Source organism: Elaeis guineensis, chromosome 1 (assembly GCF_000442705.2).
Source record: "Elaeis guineensis isolate ETL-2024a chromosome 1, EG11, whole genome shotgun sequence".
Taxonomy (NCBI): Eukaryota; Viridiplantae; Streptophyta; class Magnoliopsida; order Arecales; family Arecaceae; genus Elaeis; species Elaeis guineensis.
The window spans coordinates 180,774,450-180,796,948 of record NC_025993.2 but is presented as its reverse complement, the minus strand read 5'-3'; the positions used below and the strand labels follow the sequence as shown (position 1 = coordinate 180,796,948).

At 36.5% G+C, this 22,499-nt stretch overlaps 1 protein-coding gene across 2 annotated transcripts in view; it reads left to right on the top strand.

The window, feature by feature from the left end:
* The window catches only part of LOC105040050 (vacuolar protein sorting-associated protein 51 homolog), a 28,499-nt gene extending 6,000 nt beyond the window's left edge, over positions 1–22,499 (top strand). The window contains exons 8-21 of one of the 2 annotated variants that reach the window (XM_073250605.1): positions 132–245; positions 3,940–4,040; positions 4,180–4,247; positions 5,078–5,151; positions 6,235–6,301; positions 9,199–9,314; positions 10,541–10,807; positions 10,958–11,074; positions 11,722–11,793; positions 11,908–11,958; positions 18,076–18,306; positions 19,130–19,306; positions 20,009–20,148; positions 22,275–22,499. In XM_073250605.1, coding sequence (XP_073106706.1) covers positions 132–245; positions 3,940–4,040; positions 4,180–4,247; positions 5,078–5,151; positions 6,235–6,301; positions 9,199–9,314; positions 10,541–10,807; positions 10,958–11,074; positions 11,722–11,793; positions 11,908–11,958; positions 18,076–18,306; positions 19,130–19,306; positions 20,009–20,134 — 1,581 coding nt within the window. In that variant the 3' untranslated portion in view covers positions 20,135–20,148; positions 22,275–22,499. Of the gene's footprint in view, positions 1–131; positions 246–3,939; positions 4,041–4,179; positions 4,248–5,077; positions 5,152–6,234; positions 6,302–9,198; positions 9,315–10,540; positions 10,808–10,957; positions 11,075–11,721; positions 11,794–11,907; positions 11,959–18,075; positions 18,307–19,129; positions 19,307–20,008; positions 20,149–22,098 lie in introns of both variants that reach the window. The other variant, XM_073250604.1, reaches the window with a different exon arrangement.

Sequence of the window (22,499 nt, the reverse complement as noted above, 5' to 3'; positions counted from 1 at the left end):
TTTATATGCTTTCCACTGTCATGCAATTAATAGTTCTGCATGCAACTAGGTTTTTGCATGATCGACGTTTTGAAAGTGCTTCTGATCTTGCATGCCCCTACTTGAATAACCAACTTATTATGCTCTAACAGGTGGATAGCTTAAAGACAAACCTACTTGAAAAGTTGGAGGACTATATGTCAAAATTTCAGAATGAATCTAAAGAGGTGGAGGCTTCAGAACCAGACAGTAGTGGACCATCTAAGGTAGGGAATCTATCAGATTCAATACCTTCTCTACCAGCTTCAACAAGCATATGTGGTGTCATCTCCCTTCTGTTGTTTATTTTCACCTATCTGATTATGAAATTTATGTGCTTCAAATTTATGCTTGACTTCTTCTTTTTGCTACCTGTGCTTGAAAAATGCATCATCTGTCCTATGTTTTGAAAAGAATTCATCAGGTGCACTATGCTTATGCTACTTACCCTTTGGGTATCCCATAATGCCCGATTGCCTGTTCTTGTGCTACTGACTTTTTTTTTTTTTTTGGGTATCCTATAATGCCCATTATAGGCAATGTGTTTCACTTCTTCTTGAATGGATGAAGTAGGCACTATCCATGAAGTCACGGTATTGTGGAGGTCCGTTAATTTTCCCAACATTGATGCATCAAGGAAATAGAAGAATTGTCCAAGTATGATGGGTGCTTAGGCTTTTACTTAAATTTATATTTATCAAATGACCCTAATGTTATATATGACCTATTCAACTTTGCTCCTAATTTTATATGTAACCTATTCAACCAATTGTAGTCTCATCCTATTATTTGCCTTTAATTTTTCCCCCCACTTGACACGTATTGAAATTGATAAGAAGAGCTATGGATCAGTGGCCACCATATGACAAATTTGGGAAGCTTCAAGATTTTGTAGTTCCTTCAGATTTTTTTTCCTAAGCAGTTAGTTTAGATTATGACTTGTTTGGTAGTTCAAAGCAAGATAATGATTTTGGAAGAAATTTACATAGTCACTTTCTACATACTTGCACTAAGGTTTGAAATTTTGATGCCTAGTGGTCTTGATAATTACGAATTGTGATCTTGTCCATGCTTCGAGAAATTTTGGACTGTCATGTACCTAAATCCTACTAGCTAGGTAGGGTTTTGGGAAAGCTTGTCTCAGAGCCAACCATAAAATGGCCCATGTGGACTAAGGAAAACCGCAGAATGGGCCTTTTTAGGGCTGACCATGGGCCGACCATGGTCTTTGTGATTTGTTTGTGATTGATTGGACCCTTTCCTTGGAAAGGACGCTAGGGCTTAAATGGGGGGAGCTTGTGAGGACCCATCTAGGCACATGTTTAGTCATGTGTCGGTTGTGCATTGGTGTGCCATAGGTACTTAAACAAAGCCAAGTATCCTAATTAATTCCTTCTAGCTAGCTTTTTTGGATGTGGTCCTAGGTTACAAATTGCCCATATTAATACCTCCAACCAGATGGTACCAAATAGAGCAATGCTACTTGAGATGTTCTTCAAACCACTATTTTTGTTGGCTTTCCACCACTTCAAGGTAAGAACAAACACACACACACGCGCGCGCGCACACACACGTAGGGGTGTGCAAATGGTTCAGTTAACCGAAAACCGAACCAAACCGTTAATTCTTTCGGTGTTGGTTTGGTTTTGTCTGAAAATTTCAGTTTTGGTTTAAAACCGAACTGAAATTTTTTAATCGGTTCGGTCTTTGGTATTTAATTTGAAAATTTCGGTTTTGGTTTAAAACCGAACCAAAATTTTTTAATCGGTTTGGTTTTTGGTATTTAATTTGATAATTTTGATTAACCGAAAATCGAAATTATCTGATCCCTTTTGATTTAATATTTATGCTTGTGCTAAATATTATTTGAACCAGATGGTCCAATTAGACCATGCCAAATCCCACTGTAGATAACACGCTACGTTACCCCTTGTATTTGACCAATTCCCGATTGCACGCCATCCACCGTGCATCTGCTCTGTGAGAGGACGTTCCTACTTTGAGTTTAGAGTAGTTCATTTTTAAATGTTAATATTCTGAGAACATATTTGTATAGATTTTGTGCTTCTTTTTTTTTTTATGCCTCATTTAGGTGAGTCAGATTGATGTTATTTCTTTGGATGATATTTAGGTTTAGGAGAACGTGTGACAAAATCTCAAAGTGGGTTTTTTTTTTAAAAAAAAACTATCTTTTATGATTGATTTAGTCTAATTTTGAATCAGACTCACTTATCACGTCCCTTCTAAATAATGGTCCATCTAAACTAAACTCAAGTGCAATTCTGCAACCCAAATAATGAAACTATTAAAGAATTTAATAAGTCTAAATCAAAACCAAAAGCCTAGTATAAAGAAGCCCAAAACCGAATTACCGAATTGAACTGAACCAAAATTATTTTGGTTTGGTTTGTTTGGTTTTAAGCTATTTCGGTTTGATTTTTGGTTCTACAAAATGTAAGTTCGGAAGTTTAGTTTTTCAAAACTTCGGTTCGGTTTAAACCGAAAAAACCGAATGCACACCTCTATGCACACGCGCGAGCACACAGAGAGAGAGAGAGAGAGAGAGAGGTGCCTATGGTTGGATTTCACAATGCTGGAGATTGGATCTGTGTGTGCATTTTTGGGCTAGAACAAGCCTCTAGCTTGGTAATGCCTCCCTCCACCCCCAAAAAATTCCTTCAAGAGGACATATGATGGTTAAATTTAATAAGACTGTTAATGTTTATCTTGTAGGTGGCTTTAATAGTGTTTGATCATCAGATACATGGCCTAGAAATTTGGGATCCAAATCAAGCTTCCTCAAAATTCATGGAATTCTGCAAATAAGCTGAACAGATGATGCTTGTCTGGGTTGATTTTCAGATTGGTTGTTGAGGAGGGGCTACCCTACTGAATTAATTTTTCAAATATGAGCTATTGTTTCGAAAAAAAAAATTGAGCTATTAATTTTATAAATGCATTCTTTCTTTTTACTGTCTTATCAGTTATAGTACACTATATCATCACGAATCTTGGTAATTTTCATCATCATTAATTAATTCAATGATTTTTTTGGTAACCTAATTGCATTTCAATTGTTAGTTTTAGCGCACATATTTTTTCAATGTATTTTTAATTGCAAATTATATGATGCTGTGTAACATAGAAGCTACAGCAAAACTTTGACATGCATTAACACATGACTTGGGCAATTATATCAAAATTCTTACTACAGTTTTTGCAAAAGCATGAGATTAAAACAATAAAACATAAGAAATAAAAGGTGAAAAACCAATTTTGGTGGCCAAAATAGGCCATACCAAGGGCATAGCTGCCATATCAAAGTGTACACTGTTGGTACTGAATGCAATTGTTTCACACTGTACTGGCTCTCTGTTGATAAAGTACTGATACTCAAGAGTTAATCCTTAATTTATGCCTTAGTTAAGATATTTTAGTTGTCCATGTACTTCCAAGCATCCTAGTGGGTGATATAGGGGATGCCAAGTTGGCATCAGTTTTGTCTGTTTGCTTATTTGATCTTACCAATGAATTAGTTAACATGATGCTTTCTTCAGCTTAATAGACTTAGTTGCATGTTTAGTTTTGCCTTCTGATTTATAATTTGTTGCCAAATGACTGATTTTTTAATGTACTTCAAAGGAGATATTTTTTCCTTGAAGGAATGTGTGGTTGACATGTTTTAAGAGACCAAGGTGATAATACAGTTTTAAGCTGTCCTTTTTCTTTTTATGATTCCTGCAATTTTATTGAATATATCTTGTTGTCCTAATGCATCATAATGTTTAAGTATGCAGTAATCTCCTTATATCCTATAGTTTCATCTTGTTTTCATTGTTCAATTAGCAAGGAAGTTCGTTCATGGTATTACTTAACAAAAATATAATATATGCATTTTTTCCTGTATATGTCTGTGCTTAGGCTTCCATTGGCAAAATTTCTAAGACAGTCCGTGCATATCTTATAATTTTTCCGGACTCAGAAAAACGCCTTATTGAACTTGCCCAGGACTTGTTTACCAGGTAAGTCATCAAATCTATGACGTGAATGAATCAAAACTTATCTCCAAACAGGTGTTGATGGTTGCCTATGGATGAAGAATTTAAGGCTTATTGTAGAGTATCTGTACTTACATATTGTTACTGATCATTGTGTATGAAGGTGTTATGAAAGTATTCAACAGAGCATAAAGAAAAGAATGCCATCAGCAGACCTATTGGCAATGCTGCGTAAGGACTTAGCCTGTGACTTGATGTTGTATTATGATTGCCATCGTTGTTATGCTCTTGCTTCATTGATAATATGCTTTTTGAAATGCAAGTTGCGCTTTCTTTTTCTTATGTTTCCTTTGTAATTTTTGTGGTTTGCAAAGCTTCTGTCAGCCTGCATTTTTTTATGTTTGGTTGGTGTACCAGCCATCCATATATCCACTTGAATCACTATGCAATTGATAAATATTAGCAAATCTTATGCCATCTAATAGCATCAGTTCTATCTTAATTTACTATTCCTCCTGTCCAAGGATGACGCCTCTAAAATACTGATTGTCTTCATGTTGTTTTCTCTTTACTTCCATCCAAGTCTTCTTTGTTCCTCTCCTCTTCCCCTCTTTTTCCTTCTTTGACTATTTAACCTGAATCTTGAGAGACCTTGCTCAACTATGGCCTACATTGTATGTGCTCAAACAGCTGAAGTGCCTTTTATCATTTTATGCTTTATCATTGCTTCCTCCATGTTTATAGCATATCTCAGCAATGCCATTTATTAACTAATTATTAGTTATTAATAAATACTGGAAGATTTATGACATATGGAGACAGACACACATACACGTGTAAGAAGACAGGCATGAGCTAGGGACGTGTAAGAAGACAGACACACCTGTTAATTCCATCTAGACTTGTTATTTGTTTGTTGAAGTTTAACAGTGTGTTCTGTTTCTAAACTCTAAAACTGTCCATTTTTTCACTAAGAAGATTGCCCTTGATAATGAGGCATGAAGCTTGCTGTGGGAGTTAATTGCATCATTTTTACCTGATCTCTCACTAACACATTGCAGGAAATATTGCGGAAGATGTGACTCTGATGGACAATGTATTGCCTGAGGCTGCTCTCCCTGCTTTTTCTTTGGAGGTTTCACTCACACTCTTTAGTAGTTGAATTTGGACTGCAGACACTTAAAATAAAAAATTCCAATTTGTAGGTTATCTTTTAAGTAAACTTTAATATTTCCAAACTTTTTTAGACTGTTTAATATACACATTGTAACTTGCACTTTTTAGATAGGTACTTTTTTTGTAAAGTAGCATGTACTTCTTATACAAATATTGGTAAGTAGCTTTCAAAGTTGTTATTTATAAGCTCTAAAGATAAGTACTTAACATGTATATCTATCATATTCTGTTTATGAATTATTGTTTTGCTATTCATGTTGCTAACATTTCTAACTTGGATCAACTTAGGAGTTTGATATTGTTTTAAAAAAATATATACTTTTTTTATTCAAATATTTGAGATGTACATATAATTAAAACAAAAATCTACATTAGCTATGAACATGATGTCATCTATTAGCATAAAGTATCAAATTTTGATTTGTTTTGATGGAGATGCAATCAGTTTGTTTAATTCCTAAGAGAGAATATTTAACTTTCTGTAATTTTAAAAATCTTCATTCAGATTGGACCTAAATTCATGGATCTAATTAAGAATCAGTGGATCTCTGATCTTACCATTGATTAGAGTCATTTTACACAAAGATAGAATGCATTTTGGTTAAAGAAGTACTAAAGATACCCAATACCTTTTAATTTCAAAAAGGGGAAATATGCATTAATCATGATTATTAACATCATTTTGTAGCATTCTAATTTGGTCGAGTATACACCAGAAACATTATGCATGCCAGCGCAGGCCCCTGCAAGGCTTGGGGAGGTGTGGTTTGAAAGTGCCTATTGCAACAATTTTTGAGTGTTCAAGTAGTCTCTGGCCTTAAAGTTTTAGTCACAATATCAAGCGCTCAAGTTCGATAAGAAACTCATTACAGATTGAAACTTCATGCCACTATAGATGACCATAAATCTCCATAGCATTATCTTTTATAGTTTGATTATTTGTTGTCATATTGTAGGCAAAAACTTTATGTGTGCAAGCAGTTTTTTTTCTTCTTCACGGGCCTGTGATGTTGCTCTGCTGACAGATCTTTTTGTCTTTCAGGCTGTTAGGTCCATTATCAGACAGTACATCTCAACTGCCTTCTCTTATCTTCTGCTTGAAGTTTCAGGTGAAATATCTTTCCATATTTCAAAAATACATTGACAAATTTATAACATAGTGTAGATAAAACTTGGAACACCTTGGTGTCTGCAACAGACATGCATTCCTTGTTATTGTGAGCCATTTGCGAGGTCATGTGACCTGCTATCACCAGGTGTGGACCCACAGAAAGTTGGAGATGCGGACTCTGCATCATCGTTTTCATCTCCATGTTCATGTGGATCTAGCAGATTCATTGGTTAATGTATTTCTTTGAGATTATGGACTAATGTATGGGATGATTGTATAAATATGCCATACAGAAAAGCAATTCTCATGACCTAAACTCAGGGAACACCATGATAGTTATGTTATTCAGCTTCCATGACTTAGGATGCTTTATTGGTGGGAAATGACACTAGCTACTACAAGTAATTATTATGAATCATTTAAGGACGTACCAAGGGACTATATGTTGATATTAAGGTCATACAAGCTGCTTGCTTTACAAAATTGTAGAGTTTGTGTGCTGCATGACCAGCAAAATCATTGGAAACAAGAAGCTTGTCCCTGAATGTTATGACGCTATTGTTGTGAATCTCTGATCTCAATTTGTGACCTGCAAGTATTAGACTCGTGCAATCAGAATTTTATTGTCATAATTTCATGTGGAAAAGATGGGAAATGGGAGTAAACACGTGAAGCAGGTAATTTATGAACCTGAAAAGTGAAAACCAAAATCATTTACCTATACATACATGTTAATAACAATATATTGTTAGAGCATGTAAACATGCATTAGGAAATAGTGAGACTAAATTTTTATCTTAGTGGATGACTTACTATTAGATATTTAAGAACAGAGTCACTTCACTGCAATAGTAGCTAGAAAAGGTTGGGAAAGTGAGGATAAGTTTGAAGTGAGAATGGTGCCTTCACTATGTTAGACGAGCTTGAGTGAGTAGGGATCGGGAAAACCCTAGTTACTTGAGTGAGATGTGGTAGGGGTAGGATCAAGGTTTTCTATACTGTGCCGAACCAGTCGGTACACTCCGTATCGTACCGAACCAGCAGGGAACCGGCACGATTCGGCCGGTAAATTCGGTACACGGGCGGTACAGAAGGAAAAAAGAGAAAAAGTGAGAAAGAGAGAGAGAGGAGAGGGAGGGAGGTGGGAGTTGCCGGAGGGCTTTCGAGCCCTGTATCGCCCGATAGGGCTTTCAAGAGAGCGAGAAAGAGAGAGAGAGCGCTCGGAGGGGGGGAGGGGCCTACCGGACGGACGGCGCCTCCGTCGCGAGGCCCCCGATGGCCTGCGATCTAATGCCGACGGCCTGAGGGCGGTCGAGCGGGCGGAGCCCCTCTGCGGCTCCGTCCCCTTCTTTTTCGAAATAGACGATCGTCTGTTTTGATTTTTTATTTTTTTTTTGTTTTAAACTTATGAAGTCGGCAACTAGGTTGCCGACTTAAGGGATTTAAAAAAAAAAATACAAAAATCGTGAAGCCGGCAAACTATTTGTCGGCTTCACTTAAAACTAGATTTTTAAAAAAAATTTGCGAAACAGGGGCGACGCCCCTGTTTCATGCCCGCGGAGCCGCGCGCGTGGACTGCGCCCTCCGGCGACCACGGTGGCCAGCCGGAGGCCCCACCGGCTCCTTCTCCTCCCTCTTTTTCTTTCTTCTTCTTCCTCTCTCTCTATTTCTCTCTCTTTCTCTCTTTTTTTCTTCCGATTCGGATCTACTTGCCTTCGTCGGTATGGTATGAAACTGTACCGAACCGTACCGTCGGCCGGCCGATACGGCCAGCAGTACCGGTTCAGCATACCTTGGGTAGGATATTAGCCCATTTACAGTTATTTTGGTTCGGGCTCGGTTGTGAGATTTTACGGCTGAAGCTTCGAACCAAGCATGGGCCAAGCTAAGGGTTGTCGGAATCTAGCCCAAGATTCATTTCAGCTCTCGTTGTGAGGCCTAAACCTGATTTGAACACCCAAGAGCCAGGCCAAAGCTCAACAGGATGCCAGTGTGACTTGTGCTCTTTGCGGCTCTAAATTAATGGCAAAACTTTTCCAAACCTCTAAGTGGACTGACATCCTTAAAGAGCATGTGGCTAAGGAGGTGGTTTTGACATAGGAATAAAAATATCTAGTTAAAAGAGAAAGCATTGGGAAAATAATGAGTGGCTCGGTAATGACAAGAACTTGAGATATAGGTTTGAATATCAATATAGATGATAGATCCAAGATGGAATATTCTTTTCTTGCTCTATGATAGTGTGCTACTGATGAAAATAACTGAAGGAGCTTTAACTTTGAGATGGTGGGTTCCCTCCTGTTATTTTTCATTCCATCTTTTATTTCAATATGCTGTATAATTATGAGTTTACCTGCATTTCATACCAACAGTCTTTGCTTCTTCTTGGCATATTGATGGTAAATAACTATCTATGGATGTTTTGACCTGAGATGGTGGGTTCCTTCCTCCTGTTGTTTCTGACACTTTCTGTTGAGAGTTTTATCTTATTCTCCTCTTCAATGTGCATTATTAATGTGAGGGCCTACCTATATTTTATGCTGATAGAGACCTCTGTTTCTTCTTGATGTCCCATCTTTACAAATATGTCAAATTGAACCTAGAGTTTTTCATTCTATAATTTAACTCCCTTATGAGCAACAATACTTTATGTTCACCTCAATACTTATTTAACTTTAAATCTTGGAATCTTTGTTATAAGTATATTCAAAGCTTTTTCTTGTGAGGATGTTCATCTTTGATGTTCGCTTCAATAATTATTTTAATTTGAATTATGGAATCTGTGTGATAGGTGTCTTTAGAAATTGGAACACCGGTGATTCATTATTGTCTACTGATAAGCAAATGTTTTTTTTTTTTTTTATTTTCCTTTTTTTTTTTGTTTTGAGTTGACAGAAGCACTCACAAAGATCCAACCTAAGCCAAAGGAAGCTTTAGAAGAGTCTTTATTGCAAATGGCCTTGGAAGGCAGCAAAAAAGCAGTAATCCAGGGCAGCATGGATCTGTTGCTGGTAAGCTTCCAAACTTTTTTAAGGCAACTGAGCTTGTGTCACCATTTAATGATAATAGCAAAAGTTTATAAATTTTATTTTCTGTTAGGAAGGAAGACAAAATCAATTTACTACCATTCAGTAAAGTCGAATAGTTGGAGATATGACCTAAATTTACTGTAAGAGTTGAAATTTGCACATGTAGCTTCACATTTCTTTCCTTGCATAGGATCTTTGAAAATGATGGAATTACTTCTCTGCATGCATGCTTCTAGCTTGTATGCATGCATGGTTGAATCCATTTGTAGATGTGGGAGGTTATCATCTCTCGTAGAATCCAAAAATAAATTTAGAATTAGAAACGCTCAGATAATATAAAATTATAAATAGATTTAACATATTTAGTCATTGTATGAGTTCTGTAATGAGTTTCTTGTTTGCAGAGACTTTTCAAACATGTAACTACAAAAGTTACTCGAACAAAATGGAAAAAACTCAAGGTTCCACTATTTGAACCATGTTTAAATAAAACTGTTCATATCTGTAATGTTGGGGGATAATGTATATCTCATCATTTTTTTGGAATATACATCTGCCTTGTCTGTTAGAAATGATGAATAATCATTACTCGGAGAACATCCAAAGACACTTCCTACAACGTGCATGGCGTTAAGTACTTTCTATTAGCATATAAAGATATTTCCTTCTTATTATGAAGACAGGAACACCACACCTCTGAACTTCTAGGATGATATAGAAGGCCCTTTTTGTTAGAGTTGGCACCTTTGAGAAAATTTTCATAATTAGTGCATAATTATCATATGTGGGAAATGACGTGTTCCATCCCACAAGGCAACCAATTCTAGAGAGACAGATGATAAGGTACAAGGTTTTGAGCTTGGCCTTGTTAGAGTGGACAAGAAAAATATATCTATTTTAGCTGCATAGCTCATTTGGTGACATATGCCTAATCACGTGAGACAATTTGGTATTGGCATGATGCAGTATGATAAAACTAAATCAAGTAGCCTTGCAAATTAAAATCAGAAGGGCAATATAATAAAAAATTCTAATCAATACAAAGATTAAACTCAGAAAAGGAAGGCCATGTCTTTACTAAATAATTGCATGGCTTAGCATCTGTTAATTTTAAAGTTGGTTTTTTACATATATATATATATGTGTGTGTGTGTGTGTGATCCTTCTGACTTTGGTGTAAATATTTTAACCTTGGTATTTAATTCTAGGAATTCCGTCAGCTTCTTGATGGCGATCTAGAGTTATTAGCAAAGCTGAGGGACTTAATTATTGATTGGGTGCAAGAAGGTTTTCAAGACTTCTTTCAGAAACTTTATGGACATTTCCTTTTGCTTTCTGGAAGAAGTAACATTACAAATCAGGATTCAAGCATTACAGATTCAATACCAGTGGACAAAATTCAGACAGGACTGGTTCTTGTGCTGGCCCAACTTTCTGTTTTTATAGAACAAAGTGCAATTCCTAGAATCACAGAGGTAAGAAGCTAATACCCTTACATGCTTTTTAATTTTTATGAATCAGACGACTTAAATGCTATCCAGTTTTTTGTGTTCTTGTTTTTAGTTTTATCATTGTTTGACAGACTGCGCCAAGGACATTATGGTAATTAAAAATATATTTGTCAGGAAATAGCCGCTTCTTTTTCTGGAGGTGGTGTCCGTGGTTATGAACATGGACCGGCATTTGTACCAGGAGAGATCTGTCGACTATTTCGTTCAGCGGGCGAAAAGTTTTTGCATCTTGTACAAATCTCTCAATCTTATTGCTAAAATTATTGTTTCCATAGTGAATGCATTGGTATGCATGATTTTAAGATTTGCTGTTGACTATGTGATTGAATTTATTTATGTTACTGTCATTATATAAATGTTGTGGCCTCATGCATCCATGCTATATATTTTTGCTTCCTACATCATTTATGCAGTATCCTGGGGTGCCATCTCAGCTATATATCATAGTCACTAGCTTACCTATCAAAAAAATAATGTGACCAAGTATCCCAGGCAAAATATTTTCTTGTTGTGTTGAAAATGGTGTAACTCCTTAAGCTGTGCTTACTGGTCAGAATGGGATAAATCAAACTGGTTAATAGAGTCAAGAGTAAAAATTAACTAGCTCAGCAACTAGTTTAGTTGTTTTATCCAATGATCTGAAGGACATTTACTCTTTTCCGGATGCATGAAAAAAAAGGGACTGCTCTGCAGTACAACAATCCAGTCATCTTAAATTTGCTCAACTATTACAAGCTGATGCACTCTAGCTCTGATTTTGAATAATTTTTGTACCACCATTATCATTAGTCTGTTATCTAATTTTTTTGCCCTAACGGACTTCAAGTTCTTAAACTGAACCCAAACTCATGACTAATTTGCTTTCTCTTCCTGTGCAGTATATAAATTTGAAAACTCAGAAGATATCCATCCTTCTTAAAAAGAGGTTCACAACACCAAATTGGATCAAGGTAAATGTTGTTTTGTGCTCATTATAATTAATTTCTTAAAGGTTGACAACTTTTGCAGAAATCATTAACTTTTTGCAACTTGTCATCTGGTGTTTCTTGTCAATAATAAAACAGCACAAGGAGCCACGAGAAGTTCACATGTTTGTTGATTTGCTTCTTCAAGAGGTTTGTTAGTTTCTGTCGTTTCCTCAATTTATCGGTGCATCTGTTTGTCCTAACATTTTATTATATTTCTATTCTATTAGGCCAACTAATTAGAAAAATAGGTTACATGTTATTTTAATTTACTCTTGAATGCCTGAATATCAGAACTTAATGGAATTATGATAGTATAGCTGAATCAGCTAAATTAAATCAGTTTAGAATAAATACGTCTGTGGGAATCAAAAAACAAAATGTTCAAAAATTGAGCTGGAAGATCTAATGTAGAGTCCCATAGAATGATCCTAGTGTGATTGGCCACATAAGCCACCATCCAGTCAGCCACACTATTAGCCTCCCTAAAAATATGAGATACCTCTATCAAAAGCAAGATGCTGATCATCCACTAGCAGTCTTGCAGAAGGAGATGCGGTTTGACAATAGAAGATGGAGGATCTGAAAGCCATCTGATAACAGTCGACAAATCCCCCTCAAAAGGAGGCCCTCAATGTCTATATAGTAAAAATCAGCTCCTCCTATGTAGCATGTAGTTTGGTCATTGGAACTGTAGTGTCAAAAATCCTGGCACCACCTACAGCTAATAAAGCGCCACTAGCACTGCTAATGATGAAAGCCTCTCCACCGAAAGCACCTCTCTCATGTACACTGCTGTCAGAGTTGACCTTGAGGAAGTAGGGGTGGTGGCTTCTAAGAAAAATAAATTTTCTGGGGGGATGCAAAAACTGTATTGGAAGAGCCACAAGTTACCCCTGTTGTCAAAGGTTTCTCTAAGGCAGCACTTGTATAAGCTCCTTGGCTTGGGCAGATGCTCTAAGAAGAATCACTCTTGGACTTGGTCTTACACCCTGGAAAATGCAGTCATTTCTAGTTAGCCAAACATGCTAAGCAATATAACACGTCATAACTGCTTCAGATCTTCTGTCATTACTAGTAGATTGCTCTCTAACAGCCTAAAGAAAATCATCAAGGGAGAAAGAAGAGATAGTTGGTGAAGTATGGAGTGGGGGCTTGCCTCCAAACCTGAGATGCTAATCTGCATTGCAGGATAACATGAACTATCGATTTCTATACATCCGGGCCCACATCACAATGATTTGGTATATGCAGACCATGTTGATGTAAAATATCTCGACATGGGAGTTGGTGCCAAGCAGCCTCCACATAAATAGAGCAATTTTAGGATGATCACCTAATATCCACACCTAGTCATATTATGATTTGGTTTAGATAAAAAAGGTTTAGAAAAATCAGATGCCTTAATTGTTAGACTAGAAGATGGACACCAAGCAAGCCTGTCGATATTGTCACCACCTGGAAGTGGAACAGTGAGTAGTTTCCGAGCTAACTCTTTGAAAAAAGCTGGGAAACAAGTGGTTGATTCCATTTCCTTTGAGAGATCCTTTATCATAAGGCCTCGTAGCAAATTGATGTTCAAAGGAGCTGGCCACCAAGCTAGAGGTGTGGAAGCTAACCGTGGATCATGAATCACATTAATAGATGCACCATTACCAATATTCCATTTAATATTTGCAAAAATAAGAGGAACATAGGAGTAGATCTTCCTCCACACTGGGGAGAGACTTGGAGTATAAACTGGGGGAGAGAACAGATGATGCACCATATATTTCGCTCTTAAAAAAGAGCTCTAGAATCCATTCTCATCCAAAAGAAATCTTGCAGCATGTTTAGCCATCAATGCCACACTCTTAGCATACAGAGAGTGAATTCCTAGACCATCATTCCGAATAGGCTGACATACATGATCCTAGGACAACAAATGTATTTTTTTTTGAATTATCAGCCCCATAAGAAATTTCTGATAAGACACCCCAATTTCATAAGTACAACCCTAGGAATAACCGAATTGGACATCAAAAGTATATAGGAGGAGCCAATAGTATTGACTCTACGCATCATAGAACGAACCTTTCATTTCCATTCCTTTGTTCTATCCAAAAACTATTGTACCAGACTACTAGTCAATGGAAGATGATCTCTTACCATAAATAGGAAGCCCCAGGTGCTGCCATGTACCATCTGATTCCTTAATATGTAGATGATTCTTAATATGCTGCTTGGTAGGGTTGTTTACTTTTGGACTGAGTTTTACCACAAGCTTTTCAAAATTCACTCTTTGACCCGAGGCATTATGGTAGTCACCAATGACGGTAGACAAAGCCCTAACATTTGCCAAAGTTGCCTGGGCAAACAATATACAATCATCAGCAAAGAGAAGACGAGAAACAGTTACCCCTGTTCTAACTAGCTGCTACACAAACAAGAAGTTGGTCTCATCCTTGAGAGTGCTTCTACACAAATAAATAAGGAGATAGAGGTCGACCTTGTCTCAAACTAATGGAAGAATAGAAGGTCTCAGAGGGTGCTATTAATCAGAATAGCAAAGGAAGGGGATATAATACAACCCCTAATCCAATCAATCCATGCCGCTTGAAAGCCTAACAGTCAAAGATATGTGAAAAGGAAATCCCATCAAACTCTATATTTATGCCCTCTCCATATGCAGCTTGATTGCCATATAATTGTGTTTGACGGGAGCTCTCTGGAAATCATACATAATTTCCTGGGCTATAAGATTGTTATCAGAAATACTCCTTCCTTTAATAAACATACCCTATTCCAGATTTATCAGAGGATGAAGCGTATGCTGCATCTACTAGCCATCAATTTTGCAATAATTTTATAGAGAGTAGTGCACAAACTGTTTGGACAATAATGGGATGGGAATAATAAGAATTTGAAAAATAGAACGAAAAAGTATACCATAAGTGAATTGTATTTGATAATTATTGACCATTTTACTTTTAGCATCTTACTAATAAAATGATCAGCACCAATGCAAAAGATAAATTGTTTAACATAATAGTTGAATGTTTGTAGTAGAATAAATAAATATGTGCTTATGTGGTGACATTCGATCCTTTTTGATTTGATGCAGAAGAGTCCGATTCTTTGTCTTTTGAACTTGAGCAGTTGTTTTTATGTCGGTTGGAGCGTTCATCTTGTGCTTGTTTCGACCTATGGAAAAACAGAAAAGAAAAAAATTAGTAACATTTATGTGCTTTAAATGAATAATTAGCGAAATATTATGGTTATAACCTTTTGTTAGGTGATCATACTGAGCAATAAGTTGTAAAAGGGAATGACTTTCTTCAACAATATCCATTTGAAATATGCCACATACAATCCAGTTGGATCTTGCAAATGAGGAGGTGTTGTTTGTTATGGATGTTAAAACAAAGATGTAGATGTAGTGTTTCCACAGTATTTTCTTAACAAATTTTTTCAGCTTTATTGGTCCGCCCTCCTACAATATAGACACAAAACACTGTATTCATATGTCTATTATCAGGAATCATTGCTTAATTAAAAGATATCATGGTTGTACTACCTCTATATATGGATTGTACAGTTCATTAACAGTTTTCTCATTAGGATTTCAGTATTTCTATTTAAAAACAGTTATAGCAAGTTCTCCAGTATGATCATGTATTTTAATATGTATGAGATACCTAGAACTGAAAAATAAAATGATTAGTATGTACCTTTCAGTATTTAGCAGATTCTAAACTTCTTACCTTAATGATATTGGTGGATTTTCCTTTTGCAATGTCATATACCTTCCTATTCCAAATTTTACAGGAGTTTGTATTATAAATCCCTGTCCAGATCAATGTGGACAACAATCGCTAAAATTCAATAGTACAATCCTTGTAAACTCTCTCTTATGAATTAAACAAACTTATTGCATCTTCATCAAAACAAATCAAAATTTGATAATTTATGCTAATAGACGACACATCATATTCATAGCTAATCTGGATCTTTATTTTAAATTTTTAATTATATGTACATCTCAAATATTTGAATAAAAAAGAATATATATATATATTTTTAAAACAATAACAAACTCCTCGGTTATATTTACAAGGATTGCACTATTGAATTATAGCGACTGTCATCCACATTGATCTAGATGGGGATTTATAGTACAACTCCTATAAAACTTGGAATATGAAGGTATATGACATTGCAAAAGGAAAATCCACCAATATCATTAAGGTAAGAAGTTTAGAATCTGATAAATACTGAAAGGTACGCAATAATTGTTTTTATTTTTTTCAGTTCTAGGTATCTCATATGTATTAAAATACATGATCATACCGGAGAAGTTGCTATAACTATTTTTAAATAAAATAGTGAAATCCTATTGAGAAAATCTGTTAATGAACTGTACGATCTATATATAGAGGTAATACAACCATGATATCTTTCAATTAAGCAATGTTTCCTGATAATAGATATATGAATATAGTGTTTTGTGTCTATATTGTAGGAGGGCAAACCAACAAAGCTGAAAGAAGTTGTTAAGAAAATATTGTGGAAACACTACATCTTCATTTTAAAATTAACAACAAACAACACCACCTCATCTGCAAGGTCCGACTAGGCTATATGTGGCATATTTCAAATAGACAATGCTGAAGAATCATTCCCTTTTACAACTTACTGCTCAATATGATCAACCTAACAAAAGGTTATAACTATACTGTTGCTTTACTTAGTCATTTAAAGCATAAAGATGTTACTAAGTCTTCCTTCTTTATTTCTTTCATAGGTTGAAATAATCACAAGATGAATGCTCTGACCAAAATGAAACAACTGCTCGAGTTCAAAAGAGAAAAAATCGGAATCTTCTGCATCAAATAACAAAGGATTGAATGCCTCTACATAAGCACATATTTATTTATTCTACTACAAACATTCAACTGTCATGTTAAACAATGTGTCTTTTGTGTTAATGCTGATCTTTTTATTAGTAAGATGTTGAAAGTAAAATGATCAATGATTATCAAATAGATTTCACTTAAGATACACACACACACACACACACACACACACACATATACATACATACATACATATACATATATATAATTTTATTTTATTTTTTTCTAATTTTCAAGTTCTTATTACTCTTCAGAACATAGTGGACTTATGACAGTGTAACTGAGCAAATATGTGACACTTTCAGTTACCATCAAAATCATAAAATTATAGGCTAAAATCTGGCTTTCTATTTACTTATAGACTCAAAAGTATGCTGCATGATCTTTAACTGGTTATACCAGCTATTTTTGTGCTGAAGTGAACATCGACAAACATCAGTAGTACCTATAGTGTATAAAATTAGAATTCCTATGTCACATGCAGGCTGTATATTATTGCTGCTGTGAGGGCTATATCCTTGGTAGGCATCCTCTATTTCGATACCTATACCTTAACTTGATCTCTGCTTATACTTTACCATGATTGTGTTACACACACACACACACAGAGGTCCATTAACAGAAAAAGAATTTTAGTATCTGCTTTACACTAAAATGTCACGTGCGTAATGTATTCCTAATACTTGTTCCATGTGATGCAAATTTTGGCATAGAAATCTTTGATTATTGTTACAGTAGTGCATAGGTTCTCAATGAAGCAATATATGTTAATATTAGTAGTCGAAAATCTAAAACAGAAAATGATCAAATGAAAGATATTCAATGTAAGTTTAAAGCAAACTAGGAAAGGTGCTTTTTGGATGCTTATTTCCCCTGTGCATGTGAAATCCCTACCCTGTTGTGGAGGACACAAGGAAAGGGAGATATGAATGGAATTGGAGGAGACAGAAACCATCTTTTACACAGTTATCATTGTGCTGGGATTAGCAGGATTGCAGCATAGTATCATCTTTTGCTTACCAAGTAATTGGGATCAAACTAGCAACTTCGCTAGTTACAATCATCAGGTTTGGCGATATCGCTCTGTAATTGAAAGCAGAACTAAGTGACTGGTGCTTAGTTGTCTATTTTCAAGTACTGCATTTTTTGTCTTTGAAATCCTTCATTGTTGCCTTGTTTTAGATTTACATATTAATGTAACTTTGAATCTTGTCAACAAGAAATAAAATATCCAAATGGCTATAAATTTTATAAAGTAGTTTTCTCTGAAAACAATCAAGGAATCATATGGGAGTTGTTTTGTTCCCTTAGTTTGTGTGATGATGATTGGCTTTTTGTTAACTGATCTTTACTGTCTGTATTTTTATCATAGCTGGAAGCTGTTGCAGTTGAAGTTAGACAGATTTTACCTCGTGGGATTATTCGAAGGCATCGGCATTCTGACAGCACAGGAAGTACTAATTCCTCTCGAAGCAATCCAATGCGTGAAGATAAATTAACCCGGTCAAATACACAACGTGCTAGAAGCCAATTTTTGGAAAGTCATCTTGCAAAATTATTTGAGCAGAAAATGGAGATTTTTACAAAAGTTGAATACACACAGGTGAGAGTCTACTGATTGTAAGTCACAACTTATTAACACACACACAAACACACACCCCCACACCCCTTCTTTTGGCATTAGCTTAATTGAATAAAAGGTGATCATAAAGAGATATTTCAGACTCAAAACCAGAAGTGGATCAAATTAATGTTTGCACATAATCAGTAAAATGAGCCAGTTGCACAAAACAATATAATGATGTCAGAAAACCTGGATTTGACAGAAAATTAATGCCTTTTCTGTTTAATGACCAACAAATGCTTTTTATATTTATCTAAAATGAGAAGCAACAGTAACGGTAAACTTTTTTGACGGTCAACTGCTTCTTTTTTTTGATAAAATGCAAAACGATTTTGGCTTGAAGACAAAAAGATGCTTTAATACTTGGTTAGCAGGAATCTATGGCAATCTTCCATCAATCTTGGCAGTCTGTATGCAAGTCTCTTGCTGATAAGGGTGGCTGGGACAATCTTGTCATTTAATTGTCCTCTTCTTTATAGCTGTTTGCCTTATATTTTAGACATCATCAGCTGAAGCTTATCATATTCTTTTGTGAAGAATAACTCATCCAAAATGCTTAATTTCAATTTATTCTCTATCTAAATATACTTATTTCCATGGTTGAGTAAAGGAAAAATAATCCAACGGATTTAACGCCGAAGGTTACCTTCAGCTTTTTAAATCTATAAACTTTGTTTTTAGAAGGTTGTAAACTGGCCAGTAAGTAGTAGGCTGGCCAGTTAATACAGTCAATATAAACTTCAGTTGTCTTGTGCTAATATTATATTAAAAAAGGTGCATTGACTTTACTCATGACTTACAGGAGTCAGTTCTATCAACTATAGTAAAACTCTGCCTAAAAAGCTTGCAAGAGTTTGTACGGCTCCAAACATTCAATCGAAGTGGATTCCAGCAGATTCAGTTAGATATTGAATTCCTGAAGAATCCCTTGAAAGAGTTTGTTGATGATGAGGCAGCCATAGATTTCCTCCTAAAAGAGGTAAGATGGCTCATGTTTTGTCACTACAATGTTGACTTCACCATTTTTCTTGCTCAAACCTGCTTTATGCTACTATGGAAGTCAGGTATTCAGCTTTATTTAAAAATGAATATGCCAACTTTTTTTTTCCTTTTTTTCTGTGGTTTACTCAAGTTATGTGTGGGGCTTTTATTTTTGCTTTTAACTGAAAAACAATTCAGATAGCTGTCTGGCTTTTGCAAGCATATTGCTTGAGCCTTTTTTTCGGCTAGCTAGTTGTTCTTTTTTCTTTTTTGATTTCCCAAGTTGGTCAGAATGTTGCTTTAGAGTTCAGATAGTCAATATGTCAAATCAATCAAACACAAGCTAACCTATATCATAGTTGCAAGTTATGTTTTACTACATGATGAACAATGAGCATACATCTTCAAGGCATTCTAAAAGATACGGTGAGGATAGACTTTTCTTTTTAGTTTTTACCACGTTGTTCGTACCCTTTCTTGAATTGCCGCAACTTGGCTGGAATGCTCTGGACTTGAGGTTTTACTGCCTTCCGATCTGTAACATCTTACTTGCATTATTTGGAGATACTTGTTTTCTCACAAGAATCAACATGATCTTCCTTTCTATGAGCAATTGTTTCAGTATTTTTAAACAATATTAAACAAATCTAAATGTGAAAATGTTTTGCATTAAATGAAAGACTTTGTTATTCTGCTGTAGGTAATCAGTGCTTCTCATGAGAGGTGCCTTGACCCAATTCCCTTGGAGCCCCCGATATTGGACAAGCTCATAAATGCCAAGTTAGCCAAGAACAGGGAGCTGAGCTCAAATTCCCATTCCCGTTGAACTTGGAAAAATAGGTAGGATATATTGACCATTCTGTTGCAGTTTGCTTTCAATTTATTCTCTTGGCTTCATTCTACTTATTGTAGGTTAGATTGCAAACAACTAGGCTGAAGTTTAACCTGATCCTATTACATGCCACGGGTGTAGTCTAGACTTAAATCGACCTCTCTACTGAACCAGCAGGTTGTCATCATAAGGTGGGTGATCTGATTGGTTCATATAGAAAAACCAGGTGACACAAAGCTCAACCCAATTGAACTTGAGCTGCAAATACATACCGATTTTCCACCAGATATAGCGTTCCATATCTAGGTGATGTTGTGTCCCTCAATCCAGAGTAAACTAATTATGAGTCTGAATTATAGTTGCTCTCGGCCCAACCGACCTCATTGCTGCTCTGCTCTTATCTGGCAGACCAAGTATTTTGGTAGGCCAAAATGTGTTTCATTCAAGGTTTGCCGAATCGGTACTAGGAGGCATACCAGTCAGTGACCGGTTCAGCATCATATCGGTTTGTACTATGCCGTTCCTGGGTGTACTAAGAATAGGGAGAGGGAGGGGAAGAGGGATAAAAGGAGAGAGGAAGAAAGAGAGGGGAGGGAAAGGGAAGAAGGGAGGAGCTCTCTAAACCCTAACCCTAACCCAAAGAGAAGAGGAGGGGGGGGGGGGGGGGGAGGAACCCTAACCCTAACCCTAAATGAGAGAAAGAGAGAGGGAGGGAGGAAGGCAAGGTTGGCTTTATTGATACTAGGATCTATACTAGTTGCTCGGTGGTATGATATGGTATGGTACCTTGCTATGTTGCTCCAACAAAGGGAGAGCTGGAGAGGGAAGTGGAGAGAGGAAAAGAGAGGGAGGGAGGGAGTTGGAGAGGGAGGAGGAAAGAAAGAGGCCAAGAGAGGGGGAGAGAGAGGATGCGGAAACTCTCATCTCCTTTGCAGGCTATAGGGGTCACCCTTGATTCAAAATGAAACAGGGGTGGAGTCCTAATTCTTATTTGAAAATTTTTAAGTCAGTAAACAGTTTGCCAACTTCATTTAAGAATTTTTTGAAAAAATTAGGACTTTGCTGAAATAGAGATGACCCCCCATGGCTTGCGAAGGAGATGAGAACCTTCAAACCCTCTCTCCCCCTCTCTTGGCCTCTCTCTCCCCTCCCTCTTCTTCTCTTCCTCCCTCTCTTTCTCTCTCCTCCCTCTCCCTCTCCAAACCAAGGGGTGGAATCGTAATGGTTCACCCTTGGTATGCCCCAAATCGGATGGTTTGGGCGGCACGATGAATATGGGAGAAAGGGCTTATCGGTGAGAGTAAGTGAGTGGCATTTGGATTGACCCTTGAGTGGTGGAGGGGGTTGCGAGTGGCAAAGAGAGAGGGAGCGCACTCCAAAACCATCAGGGGGTGGCAAAGGGTGTTGCTCTTGAAGTGTAGATCGCTTTCTCCCATCACGAGGGTGAATTTAAGACTCGAAGACTTGGACTAAATTAGCTCTAAATCGAATTAGCATAGAAATGAACTAGAATGGGTTAAAAACTGCTAAACTATGTTAAAAATATGAGCCAAACCATGTCAATAACCAACCGATCCAGTTCGATATGCCTTGAACTCGCCGGTTCAGCAATCCTTGGTTTCACCTGATGACAACATGAGCATTTGAAAGTGTTTGTTTGTAATACCAACAATGTTTGGATTTGCGAAGTTTCCATATGTTATAAAGATAACATGAGCTCACACCTTTTTAGAAGCAAGGCTAGTGGCAAGAAGTGCATATTCTCATTTGGTGGTGCAGCATGTTAGTTTTCATCACCCAATAATTGGTTGGTGACTGGATAGTAATAAAGCTCAATGGAATATTCATATTATATACCATATGCTTCTTTTCTTGTTGACTGTGGAGATACTTGTATCTGGCAGAACATTGCTGCATTTATTGGTGCATATACTAATTTCTTCTGATTTTGTTGGCAGAATGCCAGAACCTAATCAAGGCCAAGGGGCCTTTGGTTTATTTGTAAAGCATCTCCCGATAATGTCGGATGGGCGACCATATTAAATGCAGCATTCACTCTGTTCATGTGCCCTTATTGTTTATATTATATGTGCGTTTTATCAGAATCTTTAAAAGTTTGTCAAAGAATTTCCAGGAGGATGACTTGAACTAGCGCAACTTGCCTGGCTTTTTTTTCAAGGGGAAATGCAGGCATGGCATCGGCTATCTACTCTTCTTACTGCATACAAACAGATAACCAGACTTTTTACTAGTTTAATGCAGATTCATTGTAACACTTTCTTATTCGAGTTGAAAGTTATTAGATTGATCACTTTTTGTAATCATTTTTGTTATATAAATCATTCTTTCTTGTCTTCAA